The following is a 19,349-nucleotide window of genomic DNA, read 5'->3' as shown; positions in this document are numbered from 1 at the left end:
CTGTGGCCCGCGGGTCCAGAGTGTGTCCAGGGACCGGGCGTGCCTTTGCGGTCCCTGTCCTGGCGCCGGCTGCCTCCCCCGGCCGGGGTGGTCCTGCTGCCTCTCGCTCGCCAGTCCATCGGCGCTGGGCGGCCTCTCACAAACAGCAAAAGCAGCCGCTTCCTCCCTTGAGGCGAGGCTTGTGCGAGTGGAGGAAGTTCGCCCGAGCATGTGCAGAGTGCCGTGGCGGCGGCGTCGACCAAAATGCATTTCTCTGGGAGACGCAGGACCCCACCAGCGCGAGCTGCCTGAGGGCGCCTTCTTCCCCTTCTCCTCAGCCGACTGCTCTCCTCCCTTTTCCCTCTTCTTCTCACAGCCAGAGAACCGATTCCCCTCAGGAACCGCTCCTCCCGCCCGCGGGGTTCGCCTGGCGTGCGCGCGCGGAGTGCGCCTGCGCAGTAACTGCGACGGCCCAGGCAGGCAAGCAAGGCGCCTCCCTCCCTCTCTCCGTCGCTCTCTCGCTGCCCCCTCCTTCCTCCTCCTCCTCCCGTCATCATCCGGGTCCTTCCGTGCGGTGCAGCAGGTCGGTAGGCGGGAAATGGCGACTGGCCGCTGCCGGGGCTGCTGAGCGGCTACGGAGCCCCCGGCGGCGGCGGTGCTGCTTCGTGCGACCAAGGTGGCGGGGGGCCCGGCCCTGCCGCCGGGGTAGCCGGACACCTGACGGACAGCAGAGACGACCAAGGCGACGACGAAGGCGGCGGGAGAAGTGAGGGACGTCCCCCTTCGCCACAGCCGCCGCCTCCTCACCCCCTCATCTCTCTCAGCGCCTCACAGGTAACCGCCGCCGCGACGCCGCCCTGGGCGACTTCTGAGGGGACAGGGAAGGCAGCGGGAGGAGGCGGGGAGCGCCGCGGGCGCCTCAGCTGCCGCCGCGGGGGAAGGGAGAGAGGAAGGAGGGGTCTCTGGGCTCGCCCCCCTCCCTGGTCGGGCCTAGGCCGGAGGGGAGGGGCGAGGGGGGTCCTTCGCGCCCGAGTGACTCACGAGGCGAGCGCGGGAGGGGGGCGGGCGAGTGAGTAAACGAGCGAGCGGGAGCTTCTCTCTCCCTCTCCGCGCTCGCCTTCCCGCCCGCGCTGCTCCTCCTCCTCCGCGGTGGGCTCTCTCTCTCTCTCTCTCTCTCTCTCTCTGTATCTACTCGCGAGTTGGATTTGTTTTGGGGGCGCCGCAGAAGGAGGAGCAGCAGCACCCGAACGAGGCGCTTGCGTCCTCTCTCTGCCTGCCTGCCTGCCTGCCTGCATGCTTGCGAGTGGGACTGGCGCTGAGAGCTCCACTCGCGCACGCCTCCTGCTTGTGGTCAGGCCCTAGACGAGTGTGTTGGAGTGGGGCGGGGGAGAGAGAGTGATTGCCCCAGAGCATGTGCAAAGCCTCAACGAGAGCAGGCAGGCAAGCAGAATGGATCCTTAGGTTGGACTCTTGCGTTGGATGAAGATTGGAAGGCCCTGGGGCAAGATGCCCCAGGCACTCCCACCCCACCCCAGATGGTAACACTGGCCTTCTTGCCTGGGATTTGTGGCTAGGGATTAGCCATTGAACACACCTGCGAAGCCTGCTTGTCATGCAAAACGTCCCAGGTTCAGTTCCCAGTCACATCTCAGGTGGGATTGGGGTGGTCTCTTGCATGCCACCCGGGAGAGTCACTGCTGCCTATCTGTGTGGGCAGGTGGTCCAGTGGTATGACTTTGTATCAGACGGCTTCCTATGCACTGTGCCTGAGCACTTGATACACAACCAGGTGTGGGACGATGGTTCCTGTCATGCTGAGGAGTGTATTGTGGATCCGCTGCTTAATATGGAAGGTATCTTAATATATGCATTTTTGGCTCCTTTAAAAAAGAGAGCTCCAGGCAACATTTATAATTTTAGCTTCTCAACAGCCCTGTGAGGAGGGTTAAGTTGAGACAGGGTAACTGGCCCAAGGTCACCCAAGGAGCTTCACTGATTGGTGGAATTGAACCTGGGTCTCCCCACTCAGAATCTGACATAACATTTTTGTGAGTCATTTGGAATTTATTCAGGCATGGAAAGCTCCTGTAAGCCATGTATTATACTCCTGGTCTGTGGTTGCCCTTCATCTCTATAGTTGTTTATTAGGAATGTCCAATGTGGGGCTACCCAGTGTTCCTTTTTAATGTATTTGTTGAGACTGTGGGGAGAGGATATTGTCTTGGCCATAGAATTAAGCTCAAATCCTTAAGGACTTGTGGCATGTTCTAAGCTAAGGGGCCATACCTCTGCTGGGGTAGGACAAATTTTGACTGCTCACAATGGCACTGAAGAATGTGTCCAGGCAACCAAGTACCTGCCAGTGATGCTTTGGATGTGGCTTTGTCTGCCAAACGCATACCAAGAATAAAGCAATTGGGGGTCCTTTGATAGGAAAAGTGAGACAATATTTCATTGAACTCAAGTAGCTAAGCTATTATTATGGAGATAAAGAGTATTCACAGCAATCAGTACAACAATATATGGTTTATGGGGACTGGGAGTCAAGTGGTATGTTTTACTCATCCATCAGCTGCATCAAAATAGTAGGAATTATCAGATTGTGTTGCTGAACAAATGTATACAACTCTGCACTGAGGCTGCCTGTTGCTCTCAATATTTGGGCAATTAAATCTGAATGAATGTAGTTACCTGTTTGGCATCAGCAGTGCTTCACCTGCTCATGGCTTGTGGTGGAAATAGTATCAAAGCACAGTGCTTGAATGTGTCTGCCGAATTCTAAACTAATAATACTCCCAAGTGCTGAGTTTCTAATATGGGAGTTTACAACTCCAACTTTGTTTATGGATTCACTTTCTTATTATTGCTATTTATATAACACTGTCAGTGCCTGTGGTGCTTTAGGGAGACATGCCCTGAGGAGCTTACAATCTAAAATTTGATACATTGAGAGCAGGGGAAGGGCAGGTGAGATAAACGGGGAAGGAATAAGCTGTTGTTGCAATGGCTTAAGCTTGGTTGCAGGTTTAATTGCAGCCGGGCAACCTGGTGTTTTCCAAAAGTTTTGTACCACAGCTCCCTTTTTTTGTTATAGTCCAAAACAACCAGAAGGGCACCCAGTTGGTGAAGAACACTATAGGACATAGGAACAAGGGAGCCAAGTCAAAGGCCTCATAAAAATAAATCTTTGAGAAATTTGAAGACAGTGTCATCTCTTGTTGATATATGAGTACAGCACTAGTTTGACTCCTGTTTTCCCTAGAAGGTTTCAAATCCATTTGTGAGCATTAATTACTGCTAGCTTGTATTGAACAAAAATAGTAATATTTATTTCCAATCTATTACAAAGGGCTGGTGCTGCAAAGGTTAATTATTAGTGTAAACAAAGGGCTTTGAATGGAAAATGGCCCACAGAAATGAAAATGTAAGTTACTGGTTTAATTTAATGGTAGCCATGTGAAGTATGATAGTTGTATCTCATCTGCACATGAAAGAATGGAGGTACCGAACACCTGTGATGCTTTAATAAATGTTGTACATGGGTGACAGAAGAATGAACACATTTGAGTGCTACTTTTCCTGCCTGTAATAAAGCATTGCCTAAATAGAAAACAAACTTCATTTCAGTGAAATGGGCATATTCTTTCTTCTCCTGAGCTTCCACTTTTGCATCAGAGAATTACTTTTAGAGTTATTGTTTTGGGGGCTTTTCAGATTTTGGCTAGGTTTATTAGTCAGCCAGGATCACAGGCAGAGTCCTTTCTCCATCATTTGATGTGGTCCTTTTAACAGGAGATACAGTCATACCTCTTCTTGCGAACGCTTCATGTTGCATTTTTTCGGGTCAAGAATGCGGCAAACCCAGAAGTGTTCACTTTCGGGTTTCTCTGCATGTGCAGAAGCGTTCTGCGCAGAAGCTCTCTATCACATGTGCAGAAGCGCCGCTCTGGTTACGGACTTTTTGGGGTGCAAACGGCACCCCAGAACGGATTGTGTCCCTAACCAGAGGTACCACTGTACAGTGGTATGTCAGGTTAAGAACTTAATTCGTTCTGCAGGTCCGTTCTTAACCTGAAACTGTTCTTAACCTGAGGTACCACTTTAGCTAATGGGGCCTCCCACTGAAGTAAAGTTCTTAGCCTGAGGTACTATTTCTGCGTTAGCAGAGTCTTCAACCTGAAGCATCTGTAACATGAAGCGTCTGTAACCTGAGGTACCACTGTACTAGCAATTGACCCTGGGACCTTTTGCAATCAAAGCAGGAGCACTGCTCCTTGAGCTGTAGCTGCTCCCCTGAAGTAAAGCAGGAGGTGAGCTGGGGCCCTTTCCAGAGGGCATGGGGCATATGTCCCCTGCAAACTGGCAGCTGGATGGTTAGTGATGCTACTTCCTTGTTTGCTTCCACATGGTGTCTTGTTTCCTAGCTGAGCACATTCTCTGGGACATGCAGGATTTGTTTGTTTTGTTAATAAGAGTTTGTAAGCCACCTTTCTGTATTTGATGCCCAGGGCAGCCAACAGCCACCCTGATGTATCTTGCCTGCCTGCTTAATTTGTTTTAATGGGTCTACTCTGAGTAGAACCCCTATGTGGCATCATTGCTCTGATACATCCCATTTTATTGCCATTATTTAGTGGTGAGTGGTTTCTCCTTGCAGGTGGAGTGTGGTTCTGGTTTATGAAATTCTTTGCTCCTCCAATGTTTTTCAAATTTTGTGAATCCCCACCTCATTGGGTTGCATCCACTCAACAAATCTTTCCTCTTCTTCACATAGCATCTCATTGCCAACCTGAGCCTATTGGAGTCAGGGACTCCTTTCCCCAGCCTCTCCCTGCCAGATTCCATTTAGGATACAATGAGGCTTCACTGATAAATCTACTGCATACAGTTTCAAACGTCTTATTTATAGCACATCCCAATTTGAGAGAGAGCGTTTCCCTTTTCCTGTAGAAGCCTGGTAATGTATTTGTTTTGTCCTGGTCTTTGAGTTGTGGGTTTTGAAAACCAGGAGCAGCTTCAGTTTTTTCAATTCAAATCTTGTACATGAAAAGAGAAATGATACTGGGTATGTACTACTTGCAAATATATTGAAACAAAGTTGTCATTCCTCAGAGTAACACTTGTGGTGCCAAAGTTTATAATTGGCAGGGCAGGTGTGATATCATATTTTCAATATACTGTACCTGCAATAGTTTGCATTTTACTGGTTTTCAGTGGTAGACCATGAGGAAGCTTCTTTCTCACATATTTAATGACTTTAAGGTGTTTGCACACCAGGACTAAGTAATTTATAGGAAAGCATATTTCTACATTGCTAGGTAGACATTAAACCTTATGTGAAGTATGTGGAAGATCCTTCAGAATGGTCAGTGTGTGCATGCACAGTGAATTCATTTGTTGATTGAAACAGAGACATTGTTTCTGTTTCAAGAATATGCAGACTTGTTTGAAATGTGCATACAATATTAACTGGTAAACTGTATAAATTTGTTGTTGGATATATGTAAACAAACTTTCCTGGCCTTATATTTGGCTTGTCGTTTTCAGCAGTTCCATGACACTTCGGTCTTCCAAATGTTAGTCTCCTCTGGTGCAGGTCTGGAAAAATATCTCAACCCAGAAACCTGAACAAAGTATTCAAGAAGGGCCATCAGAGTTTGCAGCATGAAATCCTTTGATACCTAGGTGTCCAGGCACCCTGGAAATTTCCAGACCCATTTCTGTGAGTGGCTTTTCTCAAGCAGCATATGACCTAATTGAATGGATATATATATGTAGGGAAGGAAATAAAAAATACGGTCCCAAACGAATAGTCTTGCATTGTCATTATTATTGAGTGGCTCTCTCAAATTCAGTATAGCTACGGTAACATTTTCGGTGAGCTTTCTTCATGTTTGGTGAAGAAATACAAACTCTGAAAATGAGGAAATAAGTTTCAAATTACTGTTGTTAAGTCTGACCTATGCATGAGATTACAAAGTTGTTCTTCCAGATTTATGGCTTTGTGACTGATCACTTTTCTTTTCTCTTCTCTCCCCCCGCCCCCCATGTTGCTCCTTATTGCTATTTACTGACTTTGAACTTCATGTTTGTGCCTATGGTAGGGATAAACAGTTTTGTTCTTTTACCCAGGCAATCTCAGGCTGCCCTCTCAATATGCACATCAGTTTCTCATTCCAGTGCATTAACTAAGAAACTAGTAAAAGGAAGTAAGGTGTGTAAGAATGAAAATTTTGATAGAGCTTTCCATGAAGTTAATGTGGAAAGGAGGGATTAAAAATCATTTTGCCATGTCTTCCTGTATCATGAATGGATAAGGTGCATTAGGTGGTGCCTGCCAAGTCCTCTATTTACACTTACATTAGGAATGAGGAAATCAAAGAGCTCTTTGCCTGTGCCCTAGCTTGGGTGAAGCCAATATTACTGTCCTTTCAGCCTTTCCCTCTGGTAAAAAATGATTAAAAAAATATTTGCCAACAGAGACTACAGAGCATCTCTCAACCAGACTTCTGAAGTCAGTCCATTTGGATAGTATTGGCTTTCATGAGATCTTTCCTCTTAGGGTCTAGGAGAATCTACTAAGTTTGTTTCATTTGGGGGCAATGGTGTTTTATTCTTTAAATATATTTAAATGCTGTTTGGGGGCACCAAATAGGACCCCCGAGGAAGCTCACAAAACATAATAAAATTACAATCCAAAAATAAAATAATCAGTTTAAACAAACACCAGAAAACCAAAACAGCATCTTGATAATCCATTACTTCGGAGATTGGATAACATCAAACATACGTCTGAACACAACAAAACCGGGAAAGTGGTAGTGGGGGTGGCGGTACTGAACTGGCTTCCCAAGGGTGACATCACCAAGAAGGCCCTGTCCTTCATATTCACCAGATATATCTTATATATACAACAAGTTCCTCAATTTTGGTGGTTTCCTCAACAACTTTTGGGGTGTTCTGGTTTTTACTTTTTGAAATATGGCAACCCTAATATAGGGGTTTAAAGGTAACCACCTGCACTTTCAGGTGGGCTTGGAATTGCATTCGGAGCACTGTGGATTGAAGTAGCAACAGAGTTGCATGCTCCAAGTAATGGACCCTTGTCAACAGCAGGGTGAAGCATTTTGAGTCAACTGTAATGACAAGACATATAATTAAAATGACAGTCCTGCGTACAGCACATTGCAGCAATCCGACCTTGATGTATGATATCTTGTGTGATCAGCTATATGGAACAGAGTGATACAAGTGTCATGATATCTGTATTGCAATTAATTATCAGTTATGTAGCAATATATTCTACTTCTGAATTGCTAATATAAATGCTGTTGTAGATTTTAATGGTGAAGCAATTTAGTAAAAATACTTATTTTAATTACAATGGTACCTTGGGTTACATACGCTTCAGGTTACATACGCTTCAGGTTACAGACTCCGCTAACCCAGAAATATTGCTTCAGGTTAAGAACTTTGCTTCAGGATAAGAACAGAAATCGTGCTCCGGCGGCAGCAGGAGGCCCCATTAGCTAAAGTGGTGCTTCAGGTTAAGAACAGTTTCAGGTTAAGTACGGACCTCCGGAACGAATTAAGTACTTAACCCGAGGTACCACTGTATTAGTATATCATGCATTTAATCCAAATTGAACCTTTAGGATCACAGCAAGCTAAATAATTTACTTGGTGGGCGAACCATACACTTTGTCATTTTTTAAAAAAAATATTTATATTCCACCTTTCCAACTACAGTAGAGGTCTTCAAAACATTTTACACAATAAAAGCAAATAAAAACAAACAACCATCATATTAAAATGCAGTGGTGACATTGAATGTCCTATATGCTACATCAATAAGTACAGTGGTACCTTGGGTTAAGAACTTAATTCGTTCTGGAGGTCCATTCTTAACATGAAACTGTTCTTAACCTGAGGTACTGGAGAGGTATTGGAGAGAATTGGAGGTACTCTTTAGCCTCATTTGGATATCACACTAACCAATGATGTAGTGTTTTGTGAATGAGCCTCAGTCTCATATTCCTCTCTGGTGTGGATGTGTGGAGGAAATGGGAAGCTTTTGTTCTGTTTCTAACTGCAGCTGGGCAAACTGGGTAGTCTTAACTATGGTTTACTGGAACTAGTCAACTTCATGCTATGGTTTATTTAAAATGGAAGTGACATCAGCAGATCTCTTCATGACCACACTGGGGACGGGAGGTTTGTTCACATAATGCTAAGACATAGTCTAAATGAGGCCTTTGTATATCTTTTGGGGGGAAATGCTCATTTCATTAGAAAATTGTTGTGCCACAATTTCAGTTTAATTTTAGATCTTTGAATGTGTGAAAACAAAACATGTATCTTCTTCTTTTGCCCCCCCCATACTGTTTTCATTCAGTTCGGCTTGACTCCCAAGGAAATAGTTACAAGCAGAGTAGATGCCATGTGTAAATAATAACTTTTCTATATTGCATTTTGACACTGAAAGTTAGACCAATATAGTTATTGTGTTTAAGAAGGGGCAAGTCTGATTCAGGCATATACATTTTTCATGATGTACTTTGTACAAATACATACAAAGTAGTATTCCTACAAATATTTTAGACTGTGTGCTTTCAATGGTCCTTATTTAATCAGTGACTTAGCTTTTAATACAAAATTCCATTAGGCTGCAGTATTAAGTGTGTTTATTTGGAAACTAGTTTTAATGAAATTAGTAGGAAGTATGAGCAGCAACCAGTTGAGCTGAGTCAAATTAATGGCATTCTGTGTGACCTCGAGGACAAGTTGCTTGATGTATTTGGGCCTGAGGGATCATTCTTACATTATGTTTTTGTTTTGGATAGATATACATTCATTGTATTGTTAACATGTTATTTAAAAAATGTCACTTTCTACAGAACAGTTAGGACAACAATTTATGAGGTTTAAACATGACCTTGAAGAAAGTTACATACATGATTGCCAGAGGCTGATGGTTCCCCCCCCCAAAAAAAATAGATGTAGCTTCTGAAAAGATCCCTAATCCTAGTTTTGTGCCCCCTTTGTGCCCTTTCTTGATCACAAAGAGAGAGGTAACTGAATAATTATTACTGGTCATGGAAGCTGGAAGCTGCTGAGCTCCCATAACATCTTTTTCCTAGCTTATATTTTGTAAGAGTTATTTCACTTCAGTAACTACTTTCTTATTTAATCTGAAAATTGTTCATGTATCTTTTATATCACACTGCATAGTATGGTAGGTACTGTCCAATAATTACTTCATAGGCTGCAGTTACACATTTTACAAGATTGCAGATGGGCAGCTCGCCGGTACATGTAAACCACCAAATGTTTCTTGCCAGGTTTTTTTTTGTTTTGTTTTTTACTCTCCTTTTGCCCCTACACACTGCCGAAGGCCCAGTCATTTTCCCTATTTCCTTGAATGTTTGATTCTCCTAGAGCAGCTTCTGGCAGAGGCTCACCCGCAGACACCATCCTACGTATGTAAGCCAGCCTGCGCTAGCTCCCAAATAGCTGTGTGTCTGGCTGTGGGGGTGCATTATTATGATGAGGAGGGCAGCGTAAGGAGGGATGGGCTAACCCTACCCTCCTTGTACATATTCACTGACCACTCACTGGTGCATGTGAGTTCAAAATTGTTGGCAACTCCTGCACTTAACTGTGGTTTAGCATGATGTGCCATGAGCTGTGATGAACCTCAGGGTTCTGCATTGCTCTCTCCTTTCTGCTGCCTTATCACAGCATGGAAAACAATTTTGACTGTTTTGTTTCACTGTCCCTGAATCTCAGCTTCTTGTTGTTTGGCTTATGTTTTATAGTAAGCTCCTGTCAGTTTTAGAACAAGCTAATTCCAAACCATGGGTTATGACGTTGTCTTGTTAAACTAACCAGAGTTTATTGTCATAAGTTTCAGGGAGAGTGAAGCAAAATGCAGTCTGAGTAATTTTCCAGGCCATGTGGGCTGATGATGCCACTGTTGGGATTGTTCCATCTTGTGCACATCATGCTAAAGCAGGGGTGGGGAGGCTTTTTCAGCCTGAGGGCCACATTCTCTTGTGGAAAAAATTGTAGGGTCTGGATGCCAGAGGCAAAAGTAGGTGGGGCAAAGGATGCTACTCTTTCCTTTGTAGAGTAGGCTACATTCCAGCCATGCAAAGTCAGAGGTTTCTACAAGTGTCTCTTCCCACCCCTTCACATATTTTCATCCATGCAATCACAGTTCAAGGACACATTCCAGCCAATCAAACACTTGAGGAGACTACAGAAATAGGGCTTGTGAGAGGTGTGGCCTGAGAAGAAGGGGTGTGGCCAGAGACTCGATAGAGGGACTCCATTTTGCACCTAGACCTTAGGTTCCCCAAACATGTGCTAGACCGTGGTTATAGCCTTATGAACATTGCCACTGAGTCATATGAGACAGGTAATTAGTAATCCTATTTAACATTTAAAATATAGTTTGAACAGAGTATAATTTATTTGGCTTGGTCAAAGTCATCTAAAAAGTTGATGATTAGGCATAGATTGGAAACGGGTTTGATGGTTTTTTTAATTTGCCATTTTTATAGTCTGCCTTTGCTGAAAGATCCCAGAGTAGAAATACATAAAATCAAAGTTAAGCAGTAATATCAAAACAGGCCAACATGAATTCCATACAACAAAATGACAGCAGCCCTGAAAGTCCAATCCAGTGTACCACACCCCTTTTTAAAGTGCCCCAAAATGGACATAAAATTCCAGATGAGGTGTGACTAATGCAGAATAAAGTGGAACTGTTGCTTGTTATTTGGAAACTGTGGTTCGATTAATGCAGCCTAAAATCACTGTAGGTCTCTTGCAGCCTTTTCATATGTGCTGTTTCCAAGCAGGGTACAGTGGTACCTCGTGTTATGGACGGGGTCCGTTCTGGAGGCCCGTCCGTATTGTGAAATGCCCACAACTCGAAGCACTGCGTCTGCGCAGGCATGTGGCGCAATTTGGTGCTTCTGCACATGCGCGAAGCACAATTTGGCGCTTCTGCGCATGCATGAGTGGCGAAACCCGGAAGTAACCTGTTCCGGTACTTCTGGGTTGCCGCAGGACGTAACGCGAAAAGACGCAACATGAAGTGGACACAACACAAGGTATGACTGTATCTCCCATCTTATTACTGTTTGTGAATATATGTTTGCTTCACTATGTGCAGAGCTTTGCATTTGTCTCTGATGAATTACATTTTTTAGTTTCCACTCAATTTTCCCAACAAGTCATACTACTTTTAGAACTTTGCACACTGTTTTCTTTTGGGGAGAAGGTGGAGGCAAGATTGATGTAGAATCTGATGGATTACTTAAGATTAATTGGCTTTAGACACCAGGTGTTTTTGCATGGGTGAGCATACTTGTTAAGGAAATGCAAACTTTTCCCACCAGGCCTTTGGCTTTTCATTATCTATGGCCTTGTTGCATAGTGGAATATTTTAATCTAGCTTAAAAAAAGTAAAATTATTTTTTAGACAAGTTTTTTTTTTTAAAAAAATCTGGTTTTAATGTATGTGTTGTTGTTTTTTGCTTAGAATACTTTTTGTGGGGTTTTTTTTTGGTCATGTTTGAAAATGATCAATAAATTTAATAAATAATAACATCTAAAGACCCCTGGCTCTCCACCCCGCCACGTCATACAGATGATTAATATTATTTAAAAGTGAGTGGAAAACCAGGGGAATCAAAGGTGGCTGAACATCAGGAAGAATTTTCCGGCAGTAAGAGCTGTTTGACAGCGGAACAGACGCCCCTGAGAGGTGGTGGACTCCCTTTCCTTGGAGGTTGGATGGTCATCTGTCATGTATGAGCTAGTTGAGATTCTTGTATTGCAGTGGGTTCTTTTCAACTCTACAATTCTATGATGCTTCACTACCCTTTTGGGGGGTGGGTAGTGTCTGTAGCTTTTCAAATGGTTACTATTTAAATTACTCCTGTTGTGAAGTAAGTGTGTGTGTGTGTGTGTGTGTGTGTGTGTGTGTCTATGTCTATATATCTCATATACATTTTAGCTTTGCAGAGACATGTGATAGCCTTCCTACATTTCAAGGCCCTACTGTTTATAATTTCCCCCTCTGTATATATGTGTATAATATTCAAAGAGAACAGTTTTTGTATCTGATGGAAATGGGCTGCAGCCCATGGAAGCTTATATAATAATAAAACTGTTAGGCCTTTAAGTTGCCACAACACTCTGCATTGTCTTTTCCCCAAATTGCTGCCAGTTAACAGGTGCTGCTGCCTGTTTTATTTTTCTCCATTCAGTGTGCTGCTGCTGCTGCATGGGAAGAACAAATGCCTGCCTCCAGTAGTAGGCACTCTGGGCATAAGCAAATCTTTAAAAAAGATAACAGTGCCTTTGTTAAATTTTAGAGGTTATTTAAACTTCCAGTTGATGGTAACAGACAACAACATCACAGAATGAGACTTGAATGAGTTGGACATGTTTTCTTCTCTTTGGAGTAAGGAAATTATTTTTAACATTCTGGTCGGTCACAATAGACTAGACTTATTTTTTATACTTGCACAGTGGGCTAGACATTAACTACCGGTTAGTGTTTGGAGGTTATATAAATAAATATCCCAACAGTGATACAAAAAATGAAAACACTTTTGTGCTATTCTTCTGCAACTTCATTCTCTAGATATCCCTCAACAAAAGTAAGCTATAAATTGCCATGTGGTTCTTACACACACACACCACAGAGAGAGAGAGAGAGAGAGAGAGAGAGAGAGAGAGAGAGAGAGCGCCTAGTTAAAGAAAAGTATGCCTTATTCTTACAGCTTTGGGGATCACTTCTGCTTACCATAGAGAATTCAGACTGATAATACTGAAACACTATACACATAAGTTGCCAGGGTCAAAAGAACTCCACAAAATTATGTTTAATATTTTAGATATTTCTCATCCCTGTAGAATCTTAGTGGTTCTTGTAAGAAAGTGACTTGTCAGAAAGTTACATGAAGGGTAAAAATAGAATATTTTGTCCATTTTCATAGTAGACATTTCACTTCCCTTAATATCACTACAAACTGTTTTAGAGGTCAATAGTACCCCAAAACTCTTTAAAAACATTTTTTCTCTAATTCTTCATTAAAAGGTAAAGGTACCCCTGACCGTTAACAAAACCCAGCACAGTGATTCTTGCATTCATTCCATTAAGATGCTGTAATTCAGACAGCAGCAAGTCCATGCCTAAGATAACTTTACACTGGCTCCCACACCATTTCAGGACTCTTCCTACTTGTGTGTTGTGTAGTAGGCCAGTTAGTCCTTACTTGTTAGCCTACCAAGTGTTAAGTAGTAGGCAGAAATAATTACTGGCTGATAAAGCTTATAGTGTAAGAATAAATGCCTGGGAAACACAAAAATCAAGCCAGTTAAGTCTTATAATTACTTTGTTTTGCTTAAAATTACAAACGTGCCTGAGGTAAGCAATTAAAGATGCCAATAAAATTATTATTTAGGGTCATGACTTCCCATGAAAAACCTAAAGGGCACATTCAGGAAGTTTTTAGCAGTCTGGCTATACTACATCAGCTTTGAAACAAGAGGAAAATTACTTCCAAAAATAGGCTTCTGCATGTCCAGTGCTATGGATTATAAATCCAGAGAGCTTAATGTCTCCAGGAGCAGCTGTTTCATTCCAGAACCCCAACAGGAGCTGCACAGGTTTTACTGAAACCTATAAGCCACTAAACAGTTCAGTCTTGCACATATCTATTCAAAAGGAAGCCCTGCTGAGTTCATTGGACTTAAGCATTGCAACTTAACAAAGTTTTGTGAATTGTCAGTGCAAGATCATAAAATTATTAGTGGGGTAGGGGGGAAGTGTACAAGAATATGATAATGTAAAGTTCATCTCAACCCATTTCTTTTTTGTGGAATCATACTTGCTGCTGTCCAAAGTTTTTAATTGTCTAATCATCGTAATGTCAATAGATGGATTAAATCTATTTACATTTGGATATTACAAATAGTGTTTTTGTGGATATTGAAGGAAATATAGATAAATTAGAGTTTAATTAACAGCTTTTTCATCATCACTAGTAGAAAATGCTATGTCACATTCGTTTTAAATAAAAAGAGTCAAAACGGATTTGGTTTTTAAAATGTCATTCATTTTAAAGCCCTCCTGCTCCCTTCATTGGTTGATGAATGTTCAGTTAAATTGATTAATGCTTGAAGCCCTGTTCTTTTCAATTTGATGCAGCTTCAGTGCATCCTTTCATTGGCCACGTCTGGACTTAGACATGAATTGGCATATGGGCAGTTGTTGCTGTGTTTCTGTGTTGTGAAAGCGAGTGAAGCTTACAGTGAAATATGTGTGGTGTTACACTGGAGGTGTAGCTATTTCCACTTCAAGCAGAAACCACACCACACTTCTTGATATATCACAGGCAGTCTAGATGGAGCTCCAGTTGGGACTATATTTGCCCTTCCAACTCAAACCTATGTTCTTAGGAAAAGCAGGCAGTTTGACTCTATCCTGCCACTGATGTACCTGTAGCATCTGTCAGAATTCATCGAGTGTCATGTTTTAGGGATCAGCTTTGTATGACTTGGCATATTCATAGAAACATTGCTTCATGCCTCCCAATTCCAGCCTCCACACATCTATGCTTGGTGGGCTGAAATACACAATTCTAGAGTGACAGGCAGCAACAGCTGCCAATTACAACACGACTTCCGAACTCCTGCTGATTGATCGGCCTCTTAGAACTCTGCTCAGTGTTTGTGAGACACAAACTGCAAACACATTACAAGAAAAGCCTTGTAATGTTATGGAAGGAGGTGTTAGAAAAGGTATTTTTACTAGTTTGGGTCCAATCTTATAGCCTGTTGGAAAGGATATGTTTCTGAAAGGTGTTCATACGCTTTATAGGAAGGGAATTTCACAGTTGTATATAACAAAGAATACTGTATTTACTTGAGTCTAATATGCCATCAAATTTAATGCACATCTCAATTTTCAGAACCTTGAAACCAAAAAAAGTGTTTGCTGGCGAATGTAAATGTTCCATCGAATCTAATGCGCACCTTAATTTTCACCACATAATTTGGCCCCAAAAGGTGATTTGAGTAAATACAGTAGTTCTCTATGTCTTTCATGATATGGAAAAAATATTTTACACATTTCCCCATCCTGATGCAGCTCTCTTTACTGCCATCTGTCACTATTATCTGATTTTCTAGCATTTAGAGTTGTACAGGTAGCAACGTTTTTTGTTGGTTGCTAGTGTGCTGCTCCAAAATTTTGGCAAGCCAAAAAGGAAGCCTTGTGTCTACCGTATTTTTCGCTCTATAAGACGCACCAGACCACAAGACACACCTAGTTTTTGGAGGAGGGAAACAAGAAAAAAAATATTCTGAATCTCAGAAGCCAGAACAGCAAGAGGGATCGCTATGCAGTGAAAGCAGCAATCCCTCTTGCTCTTCTGGCTTCAGCAACAGCTGCGCACCCTGCATTCACTCCATAAGATGCACACACATTTCCCCTTTTTAGGAGGGAAAAAGTGAGTCTTATAGAGCAAAAAATACGGTAATTATGGAAAGCAGCTCAGATCTGATAGAACCTGGAATTCACTGCACACACTTCACTACTGTGTCTCATAGGAAGAGAGCATGAGGTACCTTCTCAGATCAGGCATTTCTTCTTTGTCTTGTGTTTCCCATTAGAATTTCAGGCTTATCAGCCTTTAACTAGTGCTATATATGCATTGCTGTGGAAGGGAATGCTGCACCAGTTGAATTTCTGCCCGTCATATAACTGTTAAAGGCATAAAACTTCTGTGAGGAATCAATCGCCTTCAGCATGGTGGGCTACCAGTAAATGTCTGAATTAAGTGAACGTGTTCCTTTAGCACAAATATTTAATGTTGGGCTGATTCTTCTGTGTTTTGTTTGTGTGCAATTCAAGTCAAAACAGACTTGTGTTCTGGGTGCATCAGGTAATGGGAAAACAAACTTCTGTCATCAAGAGGATTGTAGGTACCTGTTGCTAAGTCCATTAAGGATATTTATAACTGAGGTTTGATAGCCAGGATGTGAAGTAAGCCAAAGACTCTCTGGCACTAGCAGTCGGCCCAGTTAAATGAACTGCAGCTTAGAGGATAACGCTCATGCTCTCTCAATATAGACACCTAATCTCCCATTCAAAAACATTTACTCTGTGTGCACGTTTGCAGCCTACCTTCTATCGCTTTCTGTAAAGAAGTGCAGTGTTCCCTTTCACACCTTTTGGATAGAGGACTGGTAATATGTTTCCCCTCAGGTTTTCCCCAAACTAAGGATACATTCCAACAAACACCTGGAAGCCTCATTAATTCCAATGGAATTGTTTTGGATAACACTGTCCTGTTGAAACCAATGGGACATTAAAAGACTTGGCATTGCTTGGATCTTGCCCTGTTAATAATATCCTAACAAAATTCCCAAGGCACATTTTATAATTGGGTAATGCACTCTGTTGTTGAGAGACAATGGAGAACGCCTCTGAGAGTGAAATCAAACCACTGTGCTAGCAGCACTGAAGTGACCTCCCCAGGGCACAAGCCTGGGCAGTGTGCATGGAGGTCCTGGGCCCAGATGATAAGAACCCCCTCTCTAGCTTGCTGATGTGGTCCAAAGGAAAGCAGAGCAATACGTTTGGCACGACCTTGGTGAGAGCTGAGTGCAGGGTGAGGACCAAAGGTGGGCAAACTACCGCAGAAAGAGCACGATGTGTCCCTACCAGAGGTACTACTCCTCCCCTAACGCCCCCTCCCCATACACATGCAATAACTGCTTCTTTTAAATTAACTTAAAATTAAAGAGTTTCAGCATGAAACTGTATGCTCCTTATCTTAGCTACTTCAAATGGAAAGTAACATTTAAGGCAAGACTACACCTTCGTGTTTCATTTTACCTGGTTAAGATTCCACAGCCCTGTTTATGGGTGGTGATTCTTTGCAGTTTTATTGACATTATACCTAATTAAGGCTTTTTATTGTTAGAGACACGAAGAGTCGGACACGACTAAACAACAACCACAATTGTTAGAGAAAATCAGTTCACAGAGTAGTCCTGTGTTTTATAAATGTAGAAGTTGAAGTTATTAACACTGACAAATGGAAACCCATTTACCTAAGCATACTGTTTTCATGATGTAATATTTTTACTGGTTTGTTAACTTTGGCAAAGTTAGATACCTTTCGCACAGAGCACTTGGAGTTTAGCAGACTTGTCTCCCTCCTCATTGTTGTTTGTTAGCAGCTTTCAAACATTAGTGAAAGCTCACTTCCTCTCCCTCCCTCTGGTGGGCCACACAAACATACTTGTTCCCCAGATGGTAAGCAGAGGATCTGACAGGTTGTGGCTTGCCTCTAGCCATGCAGGAAGTGTGTAGGAGAGCTGGAAATTGATATGGTGTGTGTTCAGGTGCCAGTCACTGAATTACCCTTTTGCGAATATGGATGTACAAAGTAACATATTCCATTTGCCCTCTGAAACATAAGTGTTCAATTAGAATGTGATTAGGACATGGCTGTTTTACACCTTAATTCGCACAGTGATAATGCCCACAAATAAACTGCCTGGTATTTTTCTTTGTGCTCTGCTGGGATAGACTGGGCTTGTCAGTATGTGTCCTAATGCACATAAATGAGAGAAAATAATTTTTTATTCAGTTCCGTACTTCCATCTCTTGGTCATGCTTATTTTCAGGGAAAAGAGCCAGTAAGACCAATGACCCTGTTCCAGGTCAGGGCAGAAAAGTTGCAGGAAGGAGCCTGCCTTGTTTTCTTCAGTGGCTAACTTGTCATGGCAATGGGGAGATGATGCTTTAACTTCTTCTTTAGAAACCCATGAAATTTTCTACAACTGTTAGGTATACTGATCTCTGGGAGTCAGACAGGCCCAATGCCCAAAGTATGGGGTAGGTTTTTCTTTTGTGAGAGTAGAATCACAAACTGCATCCTTCAGATTTCTCAGTGCTGAATGGCTGCCCCTTTCTTGCTAGAAGACCTACTCCAGAGCAGCATCCATGAAGAGTCCTGCTGAAAGGCATGTTGAGATTCTGGATAGAAATGTTGCAAATTTCCTGAGCATGTGCTAATGTCTCCTGTGAAAATATGGCTCACCTGAATAATGAGATGGGTACCTGACCCCTCAAGTTCTCATGTCTTGATCTTGATCAAATAGTCTGTAGGAGACTCGAACATATTTTCTTTAGCCAGGAATGGGTGAATTTTCAAATTCCTACATGCCAGCCTTAGCAGTTTAGGGAGCTAGAAACCAGTTGTTCATGTGGCTTTTCATTTATTTATTTTAAATAAATAAAATACTTAGTTAAAAAAGAAAAACAGTTACCCCAGCTTTGGATTAATTATTGAAAGTGCTATAAAACCATAGATGATTAGTACTTCTTGGGCTTTAGTTAATGTTATGTGCTTGTTCTCTTACAGTTTTACATGTGATACCAACAAAATGAGGCTGAGAACGCGGAAAGCTTCTCAGCAGTCAAATCAAAATCACACGCAGCATGCACTGAGGGTGAAGAGAAAGTACTCGGATGTAGAAGAGAGCTTACCTGTTGGGGGAGGAAAACCTCAGAAAAATGAAACAGGCTTATTATCTTCAATCAAAAAGTTTATTAAAGGAAGCACCCCAAAGGTAAGCTTCAAATATTTTGATCATGCTAATCTATCTATGGAATATTTATCACCACAGTCTTCCCAAAAGGGATTTACACAAAAAAGTTTTAAAACCACAAAAATTCACAATAAAAAGAAATGTAAACACATTGGTTGTATGTGGAATAAGCAGCCTCACATAACCAACATGCTTAAGTCTAATTAATGCATGAAGGGGTTAAGACCATAGAGCAAGCTGTCCTGCCCAGCTTCGCTCAACTTGGAAGGGTCTACCTGAGAAGCTCCCATGTGAAGAGTTTTGAGTTGGTTGCTCCAGCTCAGACTGCATGGCTCTCACAAGCCACTCTTGATTTCCTATACCAGTAACCAAGGAACTTTCACCACTCTGTAACTAAGCTAAGTTTTACTTCCTATGACTTTTTCTGAATGCTGTATGGAAAAGCACATGAATCTGACATTTAGAGCGTTTATAAGTAAGCTGTTTTTAACTTACCAAATGTGTGGTGTTTTTGTATGCCAGTGGGAAACTTTGGAAAGAAGCCTTTTAAGAGGACATTTTGATACTCACTTTAACTGGCACATTTTAAGGTTCTACAGCCTGTATTTCCACACTTTACTTTGCTGCATGTTTTGTGATTTCAATCTCTGTTAGGGTTCTCTCACCAAAGAGTACTTGCCTTAAACTTGGATCTTGGCATCCAGGAATTCTCCTTTATACCT

The 19,349-nt window shown here is 42.3% G+C and overlaps 1 protein-coding gene across 4 annotated transcripts in view; it reads left to right on the top strand.

The window, feature by feature from the left end:
* Positions 1-360: 360 nt before the first annotated feature.
* Positions 361-19,349, top strand: part of CTDSPL2 (CTD small phosphatase like 2) — a 35,633-nt gene continuing 16,644 nt past the window's right edge. Inside the window, exons 1-5 of one of the 4 annotated variants that reach the window (XM_083412136.1) lie at positions 540-813; positions 5,527-5,701; positions 12,261-12,457; positions 17,996-18,084; positions 18,388-18,648. In XM_083412136.1, the coding sequence (XP_083268262.1) occupies positions 18,388-18,648 (261 nt within the window). In that variant the 5' untranslated portion in view covers positions 540-813; positions 5,527-5,701; positions 12,261-12,457; positions 17,996-18,084. Of the gene's footprint in view, positions 814-5,526; positions 5,702-12,260; positions 12,458-17,995; positions 18,085-18,387; positions 18,649-19,349 lie in introns of all 4 variants that reach the window. The other 3 variants (XM_083412133.1, XM_083412135.1, XM_083412134.1) reach the window with 3 other exon arrangements.

The sequence above is a fragment of the Podarcis tiliguerta genome (assembly GCF_965153285.1).
Source record: "Podarcis tiliguerta genome assembly, chromosome: 14".
NCBI lineage: Eukaryota > Metazoa > Chordata > Lepidosauria > Squamata > Lacertidae > Podarcis > Podarcis tiliguerta.
This window is presented reverse-complemented; position numbering and strand designations above follow the sequence as displayed.